Source organism: Oncorhynchus clarkii, chromosome 9 (genome assembly GCF_045791955.1).
Source record: "Oncorhynchus clarkii lewisi isolate Uvic-CL-2024 chromosome 9, UVic_Ocla_1.0, whole genome shotgun sequence".
NCBI lineage: Eukaryota > Metazoa > Chordata > Actinopteri > Salmoniformes > Salmonidae > Oncorhynchus > Oncorhynchus clarkii.
The window spans coordinates 5,677,718-5,696,039 of NC_092155.1; the positions used below are offsets into that span (position 1 = coordinate 5,677,718).

The 18,322-nt window shown below is 47.5% G+C and overlaps 1 protein-coding gene across 1 annotated transcript in view; it reads left to right on the plus strand.

The window, feature by feature from the left end:
• Positions 1 to 729: 729 nt before the first annotated feature.
• Positions 730 to 18,322, plus strand: part of LOC139417076 (RNA binding motif protein 46) — a 34,652-nt gene continuing 17,059 nt past the window's right edge. The window contains exons 1-11 of the mRNA XM_071166323.1: positions 730 to 782; positions 1,058 to 1,229; positions 2,366 to 2,410; positions 2,500 to 2,635; positions 2,742 to 2,845; positions 5,180 to 5,232; positions 10,439 to 10,568; positions 14,655 to 14,757; positions 16,397 to 16,478; positions 17,394 to 17,518; positions 17,751 to 17,884. Of these exons, the coding sequence (XP_071022424.1) occupies positions 1,085 to 1,229; positions 2,366 to 2,410; positions 2,500 to 2,635; positions 2,742 to 2,845; positions 5,180 to 5,232; positions 10,439 to 10,568; positions 14,655 to 14,757; positions 16,397 to 16,478; positions 17,394 to 17,518; positions 17,751 to 17,884 (1,057 nt within the window). The 5' untranslated portion in view covers positions 730 to 782; positions 1,058 to 1,084. The remainder of the gene's footprint in view (positions 783 to 1,057; positions 1,230 to 2,365; positions 2,411 to 2,499; positions 2,636 to 2,741; positions 2,846 to 5,179; positions 5,233 to 10,438; positions 10,569 to 14,654; positions 14,758 to 16,396; positions 16,479 to 17,393; positions 17,519 to 17,750; positions 17,885 to 18,322) is intronic.

Consider the following 18,322-nt stretch of genomic DNA (forward strand, 5'->3'; position numbering starts at 1 on the left):
AATTTACAAACACGAAACACCAGTTGAATGTCACCGGTGTAATTAAGCGTCAGCACACAAAAAAAAAGGAAAAAACGTAATTAAATTATTTCCGCGCAGCACAGTTACAGTCACCAATTGCTCTAGATATCAAGGTGCACAACACAGCCTAATCAACTCTGCTAGGGCGGATAAAATGGTCAGAGTGGGCTGTTCTCTCATTTGTGTTTGAAAGTAGCAAGATAGCCCACTTTATACCGGTTAGTTTGGGGCGGCAGGTTGGGTCAGCGTTGGGTCGGTAACCGAAAGGTTGCCGGATCGAATCCCCGTGCTGACAAGGTAAAAAATCTATCGTTTATGCCTCTGAACAAGGCAGTTATCCCCACTTTTCATCGGGTAAACCATCATTATAAATAAGAATGTGTTCTTATCAACTGGAATGCCTAGTTAAATAAATGTTAGAAATATATCTATATATATTTACATATTTCTTATTAACTGGCATGTCTAGTTAAATAAATAAAAAACATTTAAAAAATTATTTTTACAAACGGACTCTCTGCTACTCTAGAGTTCATTTACGAACACACCCCAATTATCCCGCCGTTCGAAACCCGCAACGCACGCTGATTGGCTGGATGTGGATGATCGCGGTCGCCTATGGCAACTCGAGGAAGACCGGGGGCTTTGATCGCCGACTAAACCGCAGTTCATCACCGTAGCGAATATATAAACACAAAAAAATTGATCAAATCCACGTTTAAAAAATAGTAATATCTATAATACATATATTTACGACTGAGGTAAGCAGCTTTTTTTGTTGTTGTTGGACTTTTATTAATTAACCATCGAACTGGATAATTGATAGTAAAGTTAGCTAGCTAACTAGCGTTAATTCCCGCCTAGCCAACGTTACAAAGACCGCGGTTTATACCAATGTGTCTAATCTAGCTATTAATACCGTTGTTAGTAACGTAACTAGCTAATATATATATATATATATATTTATGTTGTCAACTTCATTCATCCACTGGACTATTTAACGGAATTGCCTAACGTTAGCCAGCCGTCCACACAGACCGAGCGTCCGACGTTAGCTGACCATATGGACGGAGACGGCGGTAGTGTGACCGGGGACGACGGGAGGACGGAGAGCCCGAACGAGGCTGCGCTACTAGCGCTGATGGAGACCACGGGATACAGCATGGTACAGGAGAACGGACAGAGGAAGTTCGGTGGCCCGCCTCCAGGTGTGGGTTTAACGTTGTGTGTGTGTGTTTGGGTGTGTGTGTGTGTGTGTGTGTGTGTGTGTGTGTGTGTTTGGGTGTGTGTATGTATGTGTGTGTGTGTGTGTGTGTGTGTGTGTGTGTGTGTGTGTGTGTGTGTGTTTGTGTGTGTGTGTGTTTGTGTGTGTGTGTGTGTGTGTGACAGAGAGAGAGACAGTGTGTAAATTAACAATTGTGGTTGAATTCAGCTAGTATGTCTGAGAGAAAGAGAGAGACAGAGAATTGAGAGAGAGAAAGAGACAGAGAAGGTAGTACCAATTGTGTGTGTGTAAGAGAGTACAGTTACATGCAATAACGCGACTCATGTGGATAGTCAGATTAATATAATAGTTGGATTAAAACCGTTGCATGCTTTTGCAAGAATAACGATTTCGTTAAATATTCCTATTTACCTGGAATCATGTTATTTTTGGGAACCATATTTCATTATGAGTTTGTATGTGAAAACTACTAAGATGCATAAATTCACTCAGTTGTTCAGAACTCACTTCACTCACGCTAAGGAGGGATGCTCTCTCGGCTAGTGTTAGCGCATACCGACAATGTTAGGCTGTCAGGCTCCATATCTACTGGCATTGAAGGGATGTAAACTCTGCACCTTCCCATTAATAATAGTAATTAGATTATGAATGATTAATACAGGTGTGATGAACTTCAACGATTTCTCTCTCTCATCATCCTCTCTCTCGCTCTCTCCTCTCTCTCATTATCCTCTCTCTGCCTCCTCTCTCTCCTCATTCCTCCCCTCTCTGCCTCTCTCCTCATTCCTCGTCTCTCTCTCTCTCTCCTCTCTCTCATTATCCTCTCTCTCCTCATTCCTCCTCTCTCTCCTCATTCCTCTCTCTCCTCTCTCTCTCATTCCTCCCCTTTCTGCCTCTCTCCTCATTCCTCGTCTCTCTCTCCCTCTCTCTCTCTCTCTGCCTCCTCTCTCTCCTCATCCTCTCTCTCGCTCTCTCCTCTCTCTCTCATTATCCTCTCTCTGCCTCCTCTCTCTCCTCATTCATCCCCTCTCTCTCTCTCTCTCTCTCTCTCTCTCTCTCTCTCTTTCATAATTCTCTCTCCTCATCCTCTCTCTCTTTCCCTTTCCTCCTTCTCCCCAGGTTGGGATGGCCCTCCTCCCCCACGAGGGTGTGAGGTGTTTGTAGGTAAGGAACCACATGTAATCTACTTCCACACACGTCAGTGTAAGAGTATAATGACGATAAGAGAATCTTTGTGGGTGTGGTATCTTAAGGTAAGATCCCCAGGGACATGTATGAGGATGAGTTGGTGCCCGTGTTTGAGAGAGCTGGGAGAATCTATGAGTTCAGACTGATGATGGAGTTTAGTGGAGAGAACCGGGGCTACGCTTTCGTCATGTACACTACCAGGTAGGGATGATCCATTATCCCCCCCCCCCCCCCCTCTGTCTCCATCTCTCTCTTCTCCTTCTCATCCCTCTCTCATCATTCTCCCCTCCTGTGTGTGTGATTACAGAGAGGCAGCTCAGAGATCCATCCATCTCCTAGACAACCATGAGATCAGACCAGGGAAGTTTATAGGAGTGTGTGTCAGTCTGGACAACTGTAGATTGTTCATAGGTAGGGATGACTTTAAACACTTCCATCACAACACAATACGGTTGGCGTACGAATACATCTAATATTGTGATATTTTGACATTGACACTATGTCGTGAAGTGCAAGACGATACATTGTGACAGTCAAGACTATACTCTTATTTGAACTTAACAAATCGGAACTGTGCAGTTTCATCAGTTAGGCTGTATCAAGATGTTACATGGAGTCTACATTTATTAACTAAGCCTTGTTTTTTTTTGTGTGTTGCCATACTAACATTGTTTAATGAGAATGTAATATGGTATAATAAAATAAAATAAATTATCTAGTCATAAACTTCGCAAACCAATGATGTTCGGAGAAGCATATTCGAAGAAGAGGTCTGTCCAAATATCACCTAACCCTACAACTACACCATCAGATATCACCTAACCCTACAACTACACCATGAGATATCACCTATAACCCTACAACTACACCATGAGATATCACCTATAACCCTACAACTACACCATGAGATATCACCTATAACCCTACAACTACACCATGAGATATCACCTATAACCCTACAACTACACCATGAGATATCACCTATAACCCTACAACTACACCATGAGATATCACCTAACCCTAAGACTACACCATGAGATATCACCTATAACCCTACAACTACACCATGAGATATCACCTAACCCTACAACTACACCATGAGATATCACCTATAACCCTACAACTACACCATGAGATATCACCTATAACCCTACAACTACACCATGAGATATCACCTATAACCCTACAACTACACCATGAGATATCACCTATAACCCTACAACTACACCATGAGATCATGAGATATCACCTATAACCCTACAACTACACCATGAGATATCACCTAACCCTACAACTACACCATGAGATATCACCTAACCCTACAACTACAACTACACCAAGAGATATCACCTAACCCTACAACTACACCATGAGATATCACCTATAACCCTACAACTACAACTACACCATGAGATATCACCTATAACCCTACAACTACACCATGAGATATCACCTAACCCTAAGACTACACCATGAGATATCACCTATAACCCTACAACTACACCATGAGATATCACCTAACCCTACAACTACACCATGAGATATCACCTATAACCCTACAACTACACCATGAGATATCACCTATAACCCTACAACTACACCATGAGATATCACCTATAACCCTACAACTACACTATGAGATATCACCTATAACCCTACAACTACACCATGAGATATCACCTATAACCCTACAACTACACCATGAGATATCACCTATAACCCTACAACTACACCATCAGATATCACCTATAACCCTACAACTACACCATGAGATCAGATATCACCTAACCCTACAACTACACCATGAGATATCACCTAACCCTACAACTACAACTACACCATCAGATATCACCTAACCCTACAACTACACCATCAGATATCTCCTAACCCTACAACTACAACTACACCATCAGATATCACCTATAACCCTACAACTCAACCATGATATCAGATATCACCTAACCCTACAACTACACCATGAGATATCACCTAACCCTACAACTACAACTACACCATCAGATATCACCTAACCCTACAACTACACCATGAGATATCGCCTAACCCTACAACTACAACTACACCATCAGATATCACCTATAACCCTACAACTACAACTACACCATCAGATATCACCTAACCCTACAACTACACCATGAGATATCACCTAACCCTACAACTACACCATGAGATATCACCTAACCCTACAACTACAACTACACCATCAGATATCACCTAACCCTACAACTACACCATGAGATCAGATATCACCTAACCCTACAACTACACCATGAGATCAGATATCACCTAACCCTACAACTACAACTACATCATGAGATCAGATCAGATATCACCTAACCCTACAACTACACCATCAGATCAGATATCACCTAACCCTACAACTACAACTACACCATGAGATCAGATCAGATATCACCTAACCCTACAACTACAACTACACCATGAGATCAGATCAGATATCACCTAACCCTACAACTACAACTACAACATGAGATCAGATCAGATATCACCTAACCCTACAACTACAACTCAACCATGAGATCAGACCAGGGAAGTTTATAGGAGTGTGTGTCTGTCTGGACAACTGTAGATTGTTCATAGGTAGGAATGACTTCAGCACAATGTTGTCTGAACTCGTATGTCTATTTCAGCAATGGAAAATATCACTAAAATGTGTTGTCTTAGATTTTAGATAGCCCATTTACTAATGATAGGATTGTTTTACAGGGTCTATACCCAAAGACAAGACGAAGGAAGAAATACTAGTGGAGATGAGGAAGGTTAGTGTGCTCAAATCTAGCAGACATGAGGAGGGCCGACATCATGAGGTAGGTTAGTGTGATCACATCTAGCAGACATGAGGAGGGCTGACATCATGAGGAAGGTCTGTCGTCTAGCAGACATGAGGAGGGCTGACATCATGAGGAAGGTTAGTGGGCTGTCGTCTAGCAGACATGAGGAGGGCTGACATCATGAGGAAGGTTAGTGGGCTGTCGTTTAGCAGACATGAGGAGGGCTGACATCATGAGGAAGGTCTGTCGTCTAGCAGACATGAGGAGGGCTGACATCATGTGGAAGGTTAGTGGGCTGTCGTTTAGCAGACATGAGGAGGGCCGACATCATGAGGAAGGTTAGTGGGCTGTCGTCTAGCAGACATAAGGAGGGCTGACATCATGAGGAAGGTTAGTGGGCTGTCGTCTAGCAGACATGAGGAGGGCTGACATCATGAGGAAGGTCTGTCGTCTAGCAGACATGAGGAGGGCTGACATCATGAGGAAGGTTAGTGGGCTGTCGTCTAGCAGACATGAGGAGGGCTGACATCATGAGGAAGGTCTGTCATCTAGCAGACATGAGGAGGGCTGACATCATGAGGAAGGTTAGTGGGCTGTCGTCTAGCAGACATGAGGAGGGCTGACATCATGAGGAAGGTTAGTGGGCTGTCGTCTAGCAGACATGAGGAGGGCTGACATCATGAGGAAGGTTAGTGGGCTGTCGTCTAGCAGACATGAGGAGGGCTGACATCATGAGGAAGGTTAGTGGGCTGTCGTCTAGCAGACATGAGGAGGGCTGACATCATGAGGAAGGTTAGTGGGCTGTCGTCTAGCAGACATGAGGAGGGCTGACATCATGAGGAAGGTTAGTGGGCTGTCGTCTAGCAGACATGAGGAGGGCTGACATTATGAGGAAGGTTAGTGGGCTGTCGTCTAGCAGACATGAGGAGGGCCGACATCGTGAGGAAGGTTAGTGGGCTGTCGTCTAGCAGACATGAGGAGGGCCGACATCATGAGGAAGGTTAGTGGGCTGTCGTCTAGCAGACATGAGGAGGGCTGACATCATGAGGAAGGTTAGTGGGCTGTCGTCTAGCAGACATGAGGAGGGCTGACATCATGAGGAAGGTTAGTGGGCTGTCGTCTAGCAGACATGAGGAGGGCCGACATCATGAGGAAGGTCTGTCGTCTAGCAGACATGAGGAGGGCTGACATCATGAGGAAGGTTAGTGGGCTGTCCTCTAGCAGACATGAGGAGGGCTGACATCATGAGGAAGGCTAGTGGTCTGTCGTCTAGCAGACATGAGGAGGGCCGACATCATGAGGAAGGTTAGTGGGCTGTCGTCTAGCAGACATGAGGAGGGCTGACATCATGAGGAAGGTTAGTGGGCTGTCGTCTAGCAGACATGAGGAGGGCTGGCATCATGAGGAAGGTTAGTGGGCTGTCGTCTAGCAGACATGAGTAGGGCTGACATCATGAGGAAGGTTAGTGGGCTGTCGTTTAGCAGACATGAGGAGGGCTGACATCATGAGGAAGGTTAGTGGGCTGTCGTCTAGCAGACATGAGGAGGGCTGACATCATGAGGAAGGTTAGTGGGCTGTCGTCTAGCAGACATGAGTAGGGCTGACATCATGAGGAGGTTAGTGGGCTGTCGTCTAGCAGACATGAGGAGGGCTGACATCATGAGGAAGGTTAGTGGGCTGTCGTCTAGCAGACATGAGGAGGGCTGACATCATGAGGAAGGTTAGTGGGCTGTCGTCTAGCAGACATAAGGAGGGCTGACATCATGAGGAAGGCTAGTGGACTGTCGTCTAGCAGACATGAGGAGGGCTGACATCATGAGGAAGGTTAGTGGGCTGTCGTCTAGCAGACATGAGGAGGGCTGACATCATGAGGAAGGTTAGTGGGCTGTCGTCTAGCAGACATGAGGAGGGCTGACATCATGAGGAAGGTTAGTGGGCTGTCGTCTAGCAGACATGAGGAGGGCTGACATCATGAGGAAGGTTAGTGGGCTGTCCTCTAGCAGACATGAGTAGGGCCGACATCATGAGGAAGGTTAGTGGGCTGTCGTCTAGCAGACATGAGGAGGGCTGACATCATGAGGAAGGTTAGTGGGCTGTCGTCTAGCAGACATGAGGAGGGCTGACATCATGAGGAAGGTTAGTGGGCTGTCGTCTAGCAGACATGAGGAGGGCTGACATCATGAGGAAGGTTAGTGGGCTGTCGTCTAGCAGACATGAGGAGGGCTGACATTATGAGGAAGGTTAGTGGGCTGTCGTCTAGCAGACATGAGGAGGGCCGACATCGTGAGGAAGGTTAGTGGGCTGTCGTCTAGCAGACATGAGGAGGGCCGACATCATGAGGAAGGTTAGTGGGCTGTCGTCTAGCAGACATGAGGAGGGCTGACATCATGAGGAAGGTTAGTGGGCTGTCGTCTAGCAGACATGAGGAGGGCTGACATCATGAGGAAGGTTAGTGGGCTGTCGTCTAGCAGACATGAGGAGGGCCGACATCATGAGGAAGGTCTGTCGTCTAGCAGACATGAGGAGGGCTGACATCATGAGGAAGGTTAGTGGGCTGTCCTCTAGCAGACATGAGGAGGGCTGACATCATGAGGAAGGCTAGTGGTCTGTCGTCTAGCAGACATGAGGAGGGCCGACATCATGAGGAAGGTTAGTGGGCTGTCGTCTAGCAGACATGAGGAGGGCTGACATCATGAGGAAGGTTAGTGGGCTGTCGTCTAGCAGACATAAGGAGGGCTGACATCATGAGGAAGGCTAGTGGACTGTCGTCTAGCAGACATGAGGAGGGCTGACATCATGAGGAAGGTTAGTGGGCTGTCGTCTAGCAGACATGAGGAGGGCTGACATCATGAGGAAGGTTAGTGGGCTGTCGTCTAGCAGACATGAGGAGGGCTGACATCATGAGGAAGGTTAGTGGGCTGTCGTCTAGCAGACATGAGGAGGGCTGACATCATGAGGAAGGTTAGTGGGCTGTCCTCTAGCAGACATGAGTAGGGCCGACATCATGAGGAAGGTTAGTGGGCTGTCGTCTAGCAGACATGAGGAGGGCTGACATCATGAGGAAGGTTAGTGGGCTGTCGTCTAGCAGACATGAGGAGGGCTGACATCATGAGGAAGGTTAGTGGGCTGTCGTCTAGCAGACATGAGGAGGGCTGACATCATGAGGAAGGTTAGTGGGCTGTCGTCTAGCAGACATGAGGAGGGCCGACATCATGAGGAAGGTTAGTGGGCTGTCGTCTAGCAGACATGAGGAGGGCCGACATCGTGAGGAAGGTTAGTGGGCTGTCGTCTAGCAGACATGAGGAGGGCTGACATCATGAGGAAGGTTAGTGGGCTGTCGTCTAGCAGACATGAGGAGGGCTGACATCATGAGGAAGGTTAGTGGGCTGTCGTCTAGCAGACATGAGGAGGGCTGACATCATGAGGAAGGTTAGTGGGCTGTCCTCTAGCAGACATGAGTAGGGCCGACATCATGAGGAAGGTTAGTGGGCTGTCGTCTAGCAGACATGAGGAGGGCTGACATCATGAGGAAGGTTAGTGGGCTGTCGTCTAGCAGACATGAGGAGGGCTGACATCATGAGGAAGGTTAGTGGGCTGTCGTCTAGCAGACATGAGGAGGGCTGACATCATGAGGAAGGTTAGTGGGCTGTCGTCTAGCAGACATGAGGAGGGCTGACATTATGAGGAAGGTTAGTGGGCTGTCGTCTAGCAGACATGAGGAGGGCCGACATCGTGAGGAAGGTTAGTGGGCTGTCGTCTAGCAGACATGAGGAGGGCCGACATCATGAGGAAGGTTAGTGGGCTGTCGTCTAGCAGACATGAGGAGGGCTGACATCATGAGGAAGGTTAGTGGGCTGTCGTCTAGCAGACATGAGGAGGGCTGACATCATGAGGAAGGTTAGTGGGCTGTCGTCTAGCAGACATGAGGAGGGCCGACATCATGAGGAAGGTCTGTCGTCTAGCAGACATGAGGAGGGCTGACATCATGAGGAAGGTTAGTGGGCTGTCCTCTAGCAGACATGAGGAGGGCTGACATCATGAGGAAGGCTAGTGGTCTGTCGTCTAGCAGACATGAGGAGGGCCGACATCATGAGGAAGGTTAGTGGGCTGTCGTCTAGCAGACATGAGGAGGGCTGACATCATGAGGAAGGTTAGTGGGCTGTCGTCTAGCAGACATGAGGAGGGCTGACATCATGAGGAAGGTTAGTGGGCTGTCGTCTAGCAGACATGAGTAGGGCTGACATCATGAGGAAGGTTAGTGGGCTGTCGTTTAGCAGACATGAGGAGGGCTGACATGAGGAAGGTTAGTGGGCTGTCGTCTAGCAGACATGAGGAGGGCTGACATCATGAGGAAGGTTAGTGGGCTGTCGTCTAGCAGACATGAGTAGGGCTGACATCATGAGGAGGTTAGTGGGCTGTCGTCTAGCAGACATGAGGAGGGCTGACATCATGAGGAAGGTTAGTGGGCTGTCGTCTAGCAGACATGAGGAGGGCTGACATCATGAGGAAGGTTAGTGGGCTGTCGTCTAGCAGACATAAGGAGGGCTGACATCATGAGGAAGGCTAGTGGACTGTCGTCTAGCAGACATGAGGAGGGCTGACATCATGAGGAAGGTTAGTGGGCTGTCGTCTAGCAGACATGAGGAGGGCTGACATCATGAGGAAGGTTAGTGGGCTGTCGTCTAGCAGACATGAGGAGGGCTGACATCATGAGGAAGGTTAGTGGGCTGTCGTCTAGCAGACATGAGGAGGGCTGACATCATGAGGAAGGTTAGTGGGCTGTCCTCTAGCAGACATGAGTAGGGCCGACATCATGAGGAAGGTTAGTGGGCTGTCGTCTAGCAGACATGAGGAGGGCTGACATCAGGAGGAAGGTTAGTGGGCTGTCGTCTAGCAGACATGAGGAGGGCTGACATCATGAGGAAGGTTAGTGGGCTGTCGTCTAGCAGACATGAGGAGGGCTGACATCATGAGGAAGGTTAGTGGGCTGTCGTCTAGCAGACATGAGGAGGGCCGACATCATGAGGAAGGTTAGTGGGCTGTCGTCTAGCAGACATGAGGAGGGCCGACATCACGAGGAAGGTTAGTGTGATCACATGGTCTCGTAATGAGGTAGGGAATTTCCCCTTGTTCTAATGGTTCAGATGTATGCCCTTTGTCACACTGTGTATCAATCGGTGTGTGTGTTGTCTAGGTGACAGAAGGAGTGGTAGACGTCATAGTTTACCCCAGCGCTACAGACAAGACTAAGAACAGAGGGTTTGCCTTCGTTGAGTACGACTCTCACAAAGCAGCTGCCATGGCACGGAGGAAACTAATACCAGGTATACACACACACACACCAATACACTTTTGATTGGATTTTACACACACGCACTCTACAAGTCTTACAAAGTTTCAGCCATGGTACTAATGAAAGTCATACCAGGTGTACTTGTCCAGGGTTACAATATACATGTGTGTTGTTGGGGGACTAGAGGACTGGAGTTGGGTTGTTGGGGGACTGGAGGACTGGAGTTGGGCTGTTGGGGGACTAGAGGACTGGAGTTGGGCTGTTGGGGGACTAGAGGACTGGAGTTGGGCTGTTGGGGGACTAAAGGACTGGAGTTGGGCTGTTGGGGGACTAGAGGACTGGAGTTGGGCTGTTGAGGAACTAGAGGACTGGAGTTGGGGGACTGGAGTTGGGCTGTTGGGGAACTAGAGGACTCGAGTTGGGCTGTTGGGACTAGAGGACTGGAGTTGGGCTGTTGGGGAACTAGAGGACTGGAGTTGGGCTGTTGGGGGACCAGAGGACTGGAGTTGGGCTGTTGGGGGACTAGAGGATTGGAATTTGGCTGTTGGGGGACTAGAGGATTGGAATTTGGCTGTTGGGGGACTAGAGGACTGGAGTTAGGTTGTTGGGGGACTGGAGGACTGGAGTTGGGCTGTTAGAGGACTGGAGTTGGGCTGTTGGGGGACTAGAGGATTGGAATTTGGCTGTTGGGGGACTGGAGTTGGGTTGTTGGGGGACTGGAGGACTGGAGTTGGGCTGTTGGGGGACTAGAGGACTGGAGTTGGGCTGTTGGTTGACTAGAGGACTGGAGTTGGGCTGTTGGGGGACTAAAGGACTGGAGTTGGGCTGTTGGGGGACTAGAGGACTGGAGTTGGGCTGTTGGGGAACTAGAGGACTGGAGTTGGGCTGTTGGGGGACTAGAGGACTGGAGTTGGGCTGTTGGGGGACTAAAGGACTGGAGTTGGGCTGTTGGGGGACTAGAGGACTGGAGTTGGGCTGTTGGGGAACTAGAGGACTGGAGTTGGGCTGTTGGGGGACTGGAGTTGGGCTGTTGGGGAACTAGAGGACTTGAGTTGGGCTGTTGGGACTAGAGGACTGGAGTTGGGCTGTTGGGGAACTAGAGGACTGGAGTTGGGCTGTTGGGGGACCAGAGGACTGGAGTTGGGCTGTTGGGGGACTAGAGGATTGGAATTTGGCTGTTGGGGGACTAGAGGATTGGAATTTGGCTGTTGGGGGACTAGAGGACTGGAGTTAGGTTGTTGGGGGACTGGAGGACTGGAGTTGGGCTGTTGGGGGACTAGAGGACTGGAGTTGGGCTGTTGGGGGACCAGAGGACTGGAGTTGGGCTGTTGGGGGACTAGAGGATTGGAATTTGGCTGTTGGGGGACTAGAGGATTGGAATTTGGCTGTTGGGGGACTAGAGGACTGGAGTTAGGTTGTTGGGGGACTGGAGGACTGGAGTTGGGCTGTTGGGGGACTAAAGGACTGGAGTTGGGCTGTTGGGGGACTAAAGGACTGGAGTTGGGCTGTTGGGGGACTAGAGGACTGGAGTTGGGCTGTTGGGGAACTAGAGGACTGGAGTTGGGCTGTTGGGGGACTGGAGTTGGGCTGTTGGGGAACTAGAGGACTCGAGTTGGGCTGTTGGGACTAGAGGACTGGAGTTGGGCTGTTGGGGAACTAGAGGACTGGAGTTGGGCTGTTGGGGGACCAGAGGGCTGGAGTTGGGCTGTTGGGGGACTAGAGGATTGGAATTTGGCTGTTGGGGGACTAGAGGATTGGAATTTGGCTGTTGGGGGACTAGAGGACTGGAGTTAGGTTGTTGGGGGACTGGAGGACTGGAGTTGGGCTGTTGGGGGACTAGAGGACTGGAGTTGGGCTGTTGGGGGACTAGAGGATTGGAATTTGGCTGTTGGGGGACTGGAGTTGGGTTGTTGGGGGACTGGAGGACTGGAGTTGGGCTGTTGGGGGACTAGAGGACTGGAGTTGGGCTGTTGGGGGACTAGAGGACTGGAGTTGGGCTGTTGGGGGACTAATGGACTGGAGTTGGGCTGTTGGGGGACTAGAGGACTGGAGTTGGGCTGTTGGGGAACTAGAGGACTGGAGTTGGGCTGTTGGGGAACTAGAGGACTCGAGTTGGGCTGTTGGGACTAGTGGACTGGAGTTGGGCTGTTGGGGAACTAGAGGACTGGAGTTGGGCTGTTGGGGGACTAGAGGACTGGAGTTGGGCTGTTGGGGGACTAGAGGATTGGAATTTGGCTGTTGGGGGACTAGATGATTGGAATTTGGCTGTTGGGGGACTAGAGGACTGGAGTTAGGTTGTTGGGGGACTGGAGGACTGGAGTTGGGCTGTTGGAGGACTGGAGTTGGGCTGTTGGGGGACTAGAGGATTGGAATTTGGCTGTTGGGGGACTGGAGTTGGGTTGTTGGGGGACTGGAGGACTGGAGTTGGGCTGTTGGGGGACTAGAGGACTGGAGTTGGGCTGTTGGGGGACTAAAGGACTGGAGTTGTGTTGTTGGGGAACTAGAGGACTGGTGTTGGGCTGTTGGGAGTTTAGTCAGTTATAGTAGTAGCAGTACCTCGGAGTTACTGTAGAGGGGGCTAAAACTAAACAATTGATATCAAAACATTTTTGGTCACATACACATGGTTAGCAGATGTTAATACGAGTGTAGCTAAATGCTTGTGCTTCTTGTTCCGACAATGCAGTAATGACCAACGAGTAATCTAACCTAACAATTCCACAACAACTACCTTATACACACAAGTGTAAAGGGATAAAGAATATGTACATAAAGATATATGAATGAGTGATGGTACAGAACGGTATAGGCAAGATGCAGTAGATGGTATCGAGTACGGTATATACATATGAGATGAGTAATGTAGGGTATGTAAATATTATATAAAGTGGCTAGTGATTTGAGTCAGTATGTTGGCAGCAGCCACTCAATGTTAGGGATGGCCGTCTAGCAGTCTGATGGCTTTGAGATAGAAGCTGTTTTTCAGTCTCTCGGTCCCAGCTTTGATGCACCTGTGCTGACCTCTCCTGCTGGACGATAGCGGGGTGAACAGGCAGTGGCTCGGGTGGTTGTTGTCCTTGATTATCTTTTTGGCCTTCCTGTGACATCGGGTGATGTAGGTGTCATGGATCGATTTATAGGTGTATTGTATTGTATTGTATTTTCCTTCAACTTTCAACGCGGCAACGTCACAGGATGCCACCTACCCAACAAGTCAGTTCATCAAATTTCTGCCCTGCTTAGAGCTGCACCGGTCCACTGTAAGTGCTGTTATTGTGAAGTAGAAACGTCTAGGAGAAACAACGGCTCAGCCGAGAAGTGGTAGGCCACACAAGCTCACAGAACGGGACTGGCGAGAGGGAATGCTCACGTCTGTGTGGTCGGTCTACCACTTTGTGTAGACGTTAGCGAGGATAGCTAAGACGGCTAAGACGTTAGCGAGGATAGCTAAGACGGCTAAAACGTTAGCGAGGATAGCTAAGACTGGCTAAGACGTTAGCGAGGATAGCTAAGACGTTAGCGATGATAGCTAAGACGGCTAAAACGTTAGCGAGGATAGCTAAGACGGCTAAAACGTTAGCGAGGATAGCTAAGACGGCTAAAACGTTAGCGAGGATAGCTAAGACGGCTAAAACGTTAGCGAGGATAGCTAAGACGTTAGCGAGGATAGCTAAGACGTTAGCGATGATGCTGATGACAGCCGTCTTCTGGTAGATGCAAAGGTTTTCCAAAAACCTTCTCAATTAAATGTTCACTACAAAGTAGCCTAATACCTAACTGGCAGAATGATATCATGTTATTGTTGTTTTTTTATCAGTCCAGTGACCATTTGTTTTGCAAACTCTTCAATCACGACGGTCTCTGGCTGGCGAGCAGTTGAATTAAAGGGTACACCCGAAAATATAAGTTCCTTCCATTTTTCCCAGACCTCAAAATGGGGTATCCTGATGTGGTTTAAGCATCCTAATGGACTTATTAGAGCATCCATTTTTTATTTATTTTTTCTATCTAGAAATGTTTGGTTTTGAGAGCAAAATCTTGAAAACGTAAGAAAAAATTGTAACCTGATAAAACTAAATGGAGAAAACTGAATTTTTTTGGGGGGGGGTATCTCCAGGTACGTTTCAGCTGTGGGGCCACACTATCCAGGTGGACTGGGCCGAACCAGAGAAGGATGTTGACGAGGAGACTATGCTACGTGTTAGAGTGCTCTACGTCAGGTGTGTGTGTGTGTGTGTGTGTGAATAACGGTCCTATTATGCATGCGTAACCGATAGCGACAGGCAACAAATGGCGGGTTGGGCCAGTAACTGAGCTGACGAGGCAAAAAAAATCTGTAATTTCTGCCTGCGAGCCGTTAACCCACTGTTCCCCCGGGGCGTGGATGTCGATTTAGAACCTCTGATTTAGAAGGTTAAATCCAACAGACATCATTTCAGTTGAATGCGTTCAGATCTACATCTGACTAGGTATCTATATATATCTCCCTTTCCCTCGTATTTACCCACGCAGTCATAAATTACCCTTGAAAGCGCGTTGCCTACGGCATGTTTGTTTGTCTGTAAGGATACGCCGTAGCTTTTTAAAATAGCAAACAGGAGACCTTCTCTGGAGAACGTTGAACTGACATTTTACGACCTGTAAAAGAATGTCGCTTCTGAAGCAGGAGTAACGGCCGTCACCAGGCGACCAGAGCTGTCAATCAAATAATCTCGAGCTCCCTGCACGCAGACCACTCTCTCCTCGTATAGTTTGACTTGCCAAGACATTTAGTTGAAAGAAAACATCTTCCACTAGGAATCGACTCCTAAGATTCAATATTTTTTGGAACGGAGGAGGCTGATTAGTTGCTGTACTTCCGAGAACACAAACACTCACATCTTTAGTAGCAAGATAGCGAGGGATTGAGAGAGAGAGAGAGGAGAGGGGCACAGTATAGGCAGGTCAGCCACCAGACAGACAGAACCGTGCACTAGGTCTGTCTATCAGTATAGGCAGATCAGCCACCAGACAGAACCGTGCACTAGGTCTATCTATCAGTATAGGCAGGTCAGCCACCAGACAGAACCGTGTACTAGGTCTATCTATCAGTATAGGCAGATCAGCCACCAGACAGAACCGTGCACTAGGTCTATCTATCAGTATAGGCAGGTCAGCCACCAGACAGAACCGTGCACTAGGTCTATCTATCAGTATAGGCAGGTCAGCCACCAGACAGAACTGTGCACTAGGTCTATCTATCAGTATAGGCAGGTCAGCCACCAGACAGAACCGTGCACTAGGTCTATCTATCAGTATAGGCAGATCAGCCACCAGACAGAACCGTGCACTAGGTCTATCTATCAGTATAGGCAGATCAGCCACCAGACAGAACCGTGTACTAGGTCTATCTATCAGTATAGGCAGGTCAGACACCAGACAGTCAGAACCATGCACTAGGTCTATCTATCAGTATAGGCAGGTCAGACACCAGACAGTCAGAACCATGCACTAGGTCTATCTATCAGTATAGGCAGGTCAGTCACCAGACAGACAGTCAGAACCGTGCACTAGGTCTATCTATCAGTATAGGCAGGTCAGACACCAGACAGTCAGAACCATGCACTAGGTCTATCTATCAGTATAGGCAGGTCAGTCACCAGACAGAATTTTCTTTGGGGGGGGTGAGGAGGACAAAAAACACATTATTTCTCCATTAGGGATTTGTCTCAACGTTAAGGAGCCCAATTTTGTTTTTTAACGTTTAAACTTTCACACCCCTAGTATGTGTGTGTGTGTGTGTGTGTGTTGTGAAGGGGGGGGGGGGGGGGGAATCAACCCTGTTGACAACTTGACAATGAAATAAACTTTTTTTTTTAGAAACCTGATGATGACGACTACTGAAGAGACACTGAGACAGGAGTTCTCTAGATTCAAACCTGGCACTGTGGAGAGAGTCAAGGTATTGGTGTCTGTGTCTGTGTGTCTGAGTGTTACTGCAGAATTCTTGAAAGTCATTTTATTCATCAATATTTGTGGCCTTATTTTGGTCTCAAAACTGCCTTAAATGGACCTGTTTTTATCAGTAGAATAAAGCCAGATACTGAGTTATCTCTGAAATGGCCAATACAATCCTTCCCTTTGAGGGTGGATATCTTGGGATTGGGTTGAAAGCAATGTGGACTGCTAAATAAATTGGCAAAATATCAGTCCTCTCTTCCTCCTCTATATACTCTTTTGAAAGGCCAAAATATCAGTCCTCTCTTCCTCCTCTCTATACTCTTTTGAAAGGCCAAAATATCAGTCCTCTCTTCCTCCTCTCTATACTCTTTTGAAAGGCCAAAATCGGCTGACAATATCAGTCAACCGGTAAATTGCTCTGTCATCCTCTTGTGACGTGAAAACAAGAAGACACTTTTCTGTCTGTTTTCAATAGTATTTTTGTCTGTTTTCTAGAGTATTTTTCTGTCTGTTTTCAATAGTATTTTTGTCTGTTTTCAATAGTAATTTTCTGTCTGTTTTCAATAGTATTTGTGTCTGTTTTCTAGAGTATTTTTCTGTCTGTTTTCAATAGTATTTTTGCCTGTGTTTTCTAGAGTATTTTTCTGTCTGTTTTCAATAGTATTTTTGCCTGTGTTTTCTCAAGTATTTTTCTGTCTGTTTTCAATAGTATTTTTGTCTGTTTTCTAGAGTATTTTTCTGTCTGTTTTCAATAGTATTTTTGTCTGTTTTCTAGAGTATTTTTCTGTCTGTTTTCAATAGTGTTTTTGTCTGTTTTCAATAGTATTTTTCTGTCTGTTTTCAATAGTGTTTTTGCCTGTGTTTTCTCAAGTATTTTTCTGTCTGTTTTCAATAGTGTTTTTCTGTTCTCCTGTAGAAATTGACAGACTATGCGTTTGTCCACTACCACTCCCGTGAGGACGCAGTGACGGCTTTACACCTGATGAACGGAGCGCTGATCGACGGAGCCACGATCGAGGTCACCCTCGCCAAGCCTGTCAGGTAAATCAATTCAAATTTTTTATTTAAAATGTTAAAAACAGTAAAATGTTAAAACACAAACGGATGAAAGGTAGGCGAGTCAGCTTTACCGAAGGGTTGCCGGTTCGACTCCCAGCACCAGTGGGATGTGCCCTTGAGCAAGGCGGCACTTAACCCTCTAGAACTGCTCGGCTCCAACCCGTGTTTGTCTGTTTGTGTGAAAATAGATAACGTGATGTTCTTCCTCCTTCAGTAAAGAGGGCGGTCGGCGGTTCGGTAACCGTGGTTATGTCGGTAACAGTAACCTTGTGGGTCCCTACGGCGATGTGTCCTCCACCGGGAGTTTTCTCTTCCAGGGACATGAGGATGGAGGCATGATGGGAGGAGGTAAATAAACCCCAGACGATTGGCCTTGAATGAACTGACCACTTACACAGGACATTTTACTGATATTATTAGTAGCAGCTGTAACAGTAGCAGCTGTAACAGTAGCAGCAGTAACAGTAGCAGCAGTAACAGTAGTAGTAGTAACAGTAGCAGTAGTAACAGCAGTAGCAACAGTAGTAGTAGTAACAGCAGTAGCAACAGTAGCAGTAGTAGTAATAGTAGTAGTAGTAACAGTAGCAGTAGTAGTAGTAGTAACAGTAGTAACAGTAGCAACAGTAGTAGCAGTAGCAACAGTAGCAGCAGTAACAGTAGTAACCGTAGTAACAGCAGTAGTAACAGTAGCAGCAGTAACAGTAGTAGTAGTAACAGTAGCAGTAGTAACAGTAGTAGTAGTAACAGTAGCAGTAGTAACAGTAGTAGTAGTAACAGTAGCAGTAA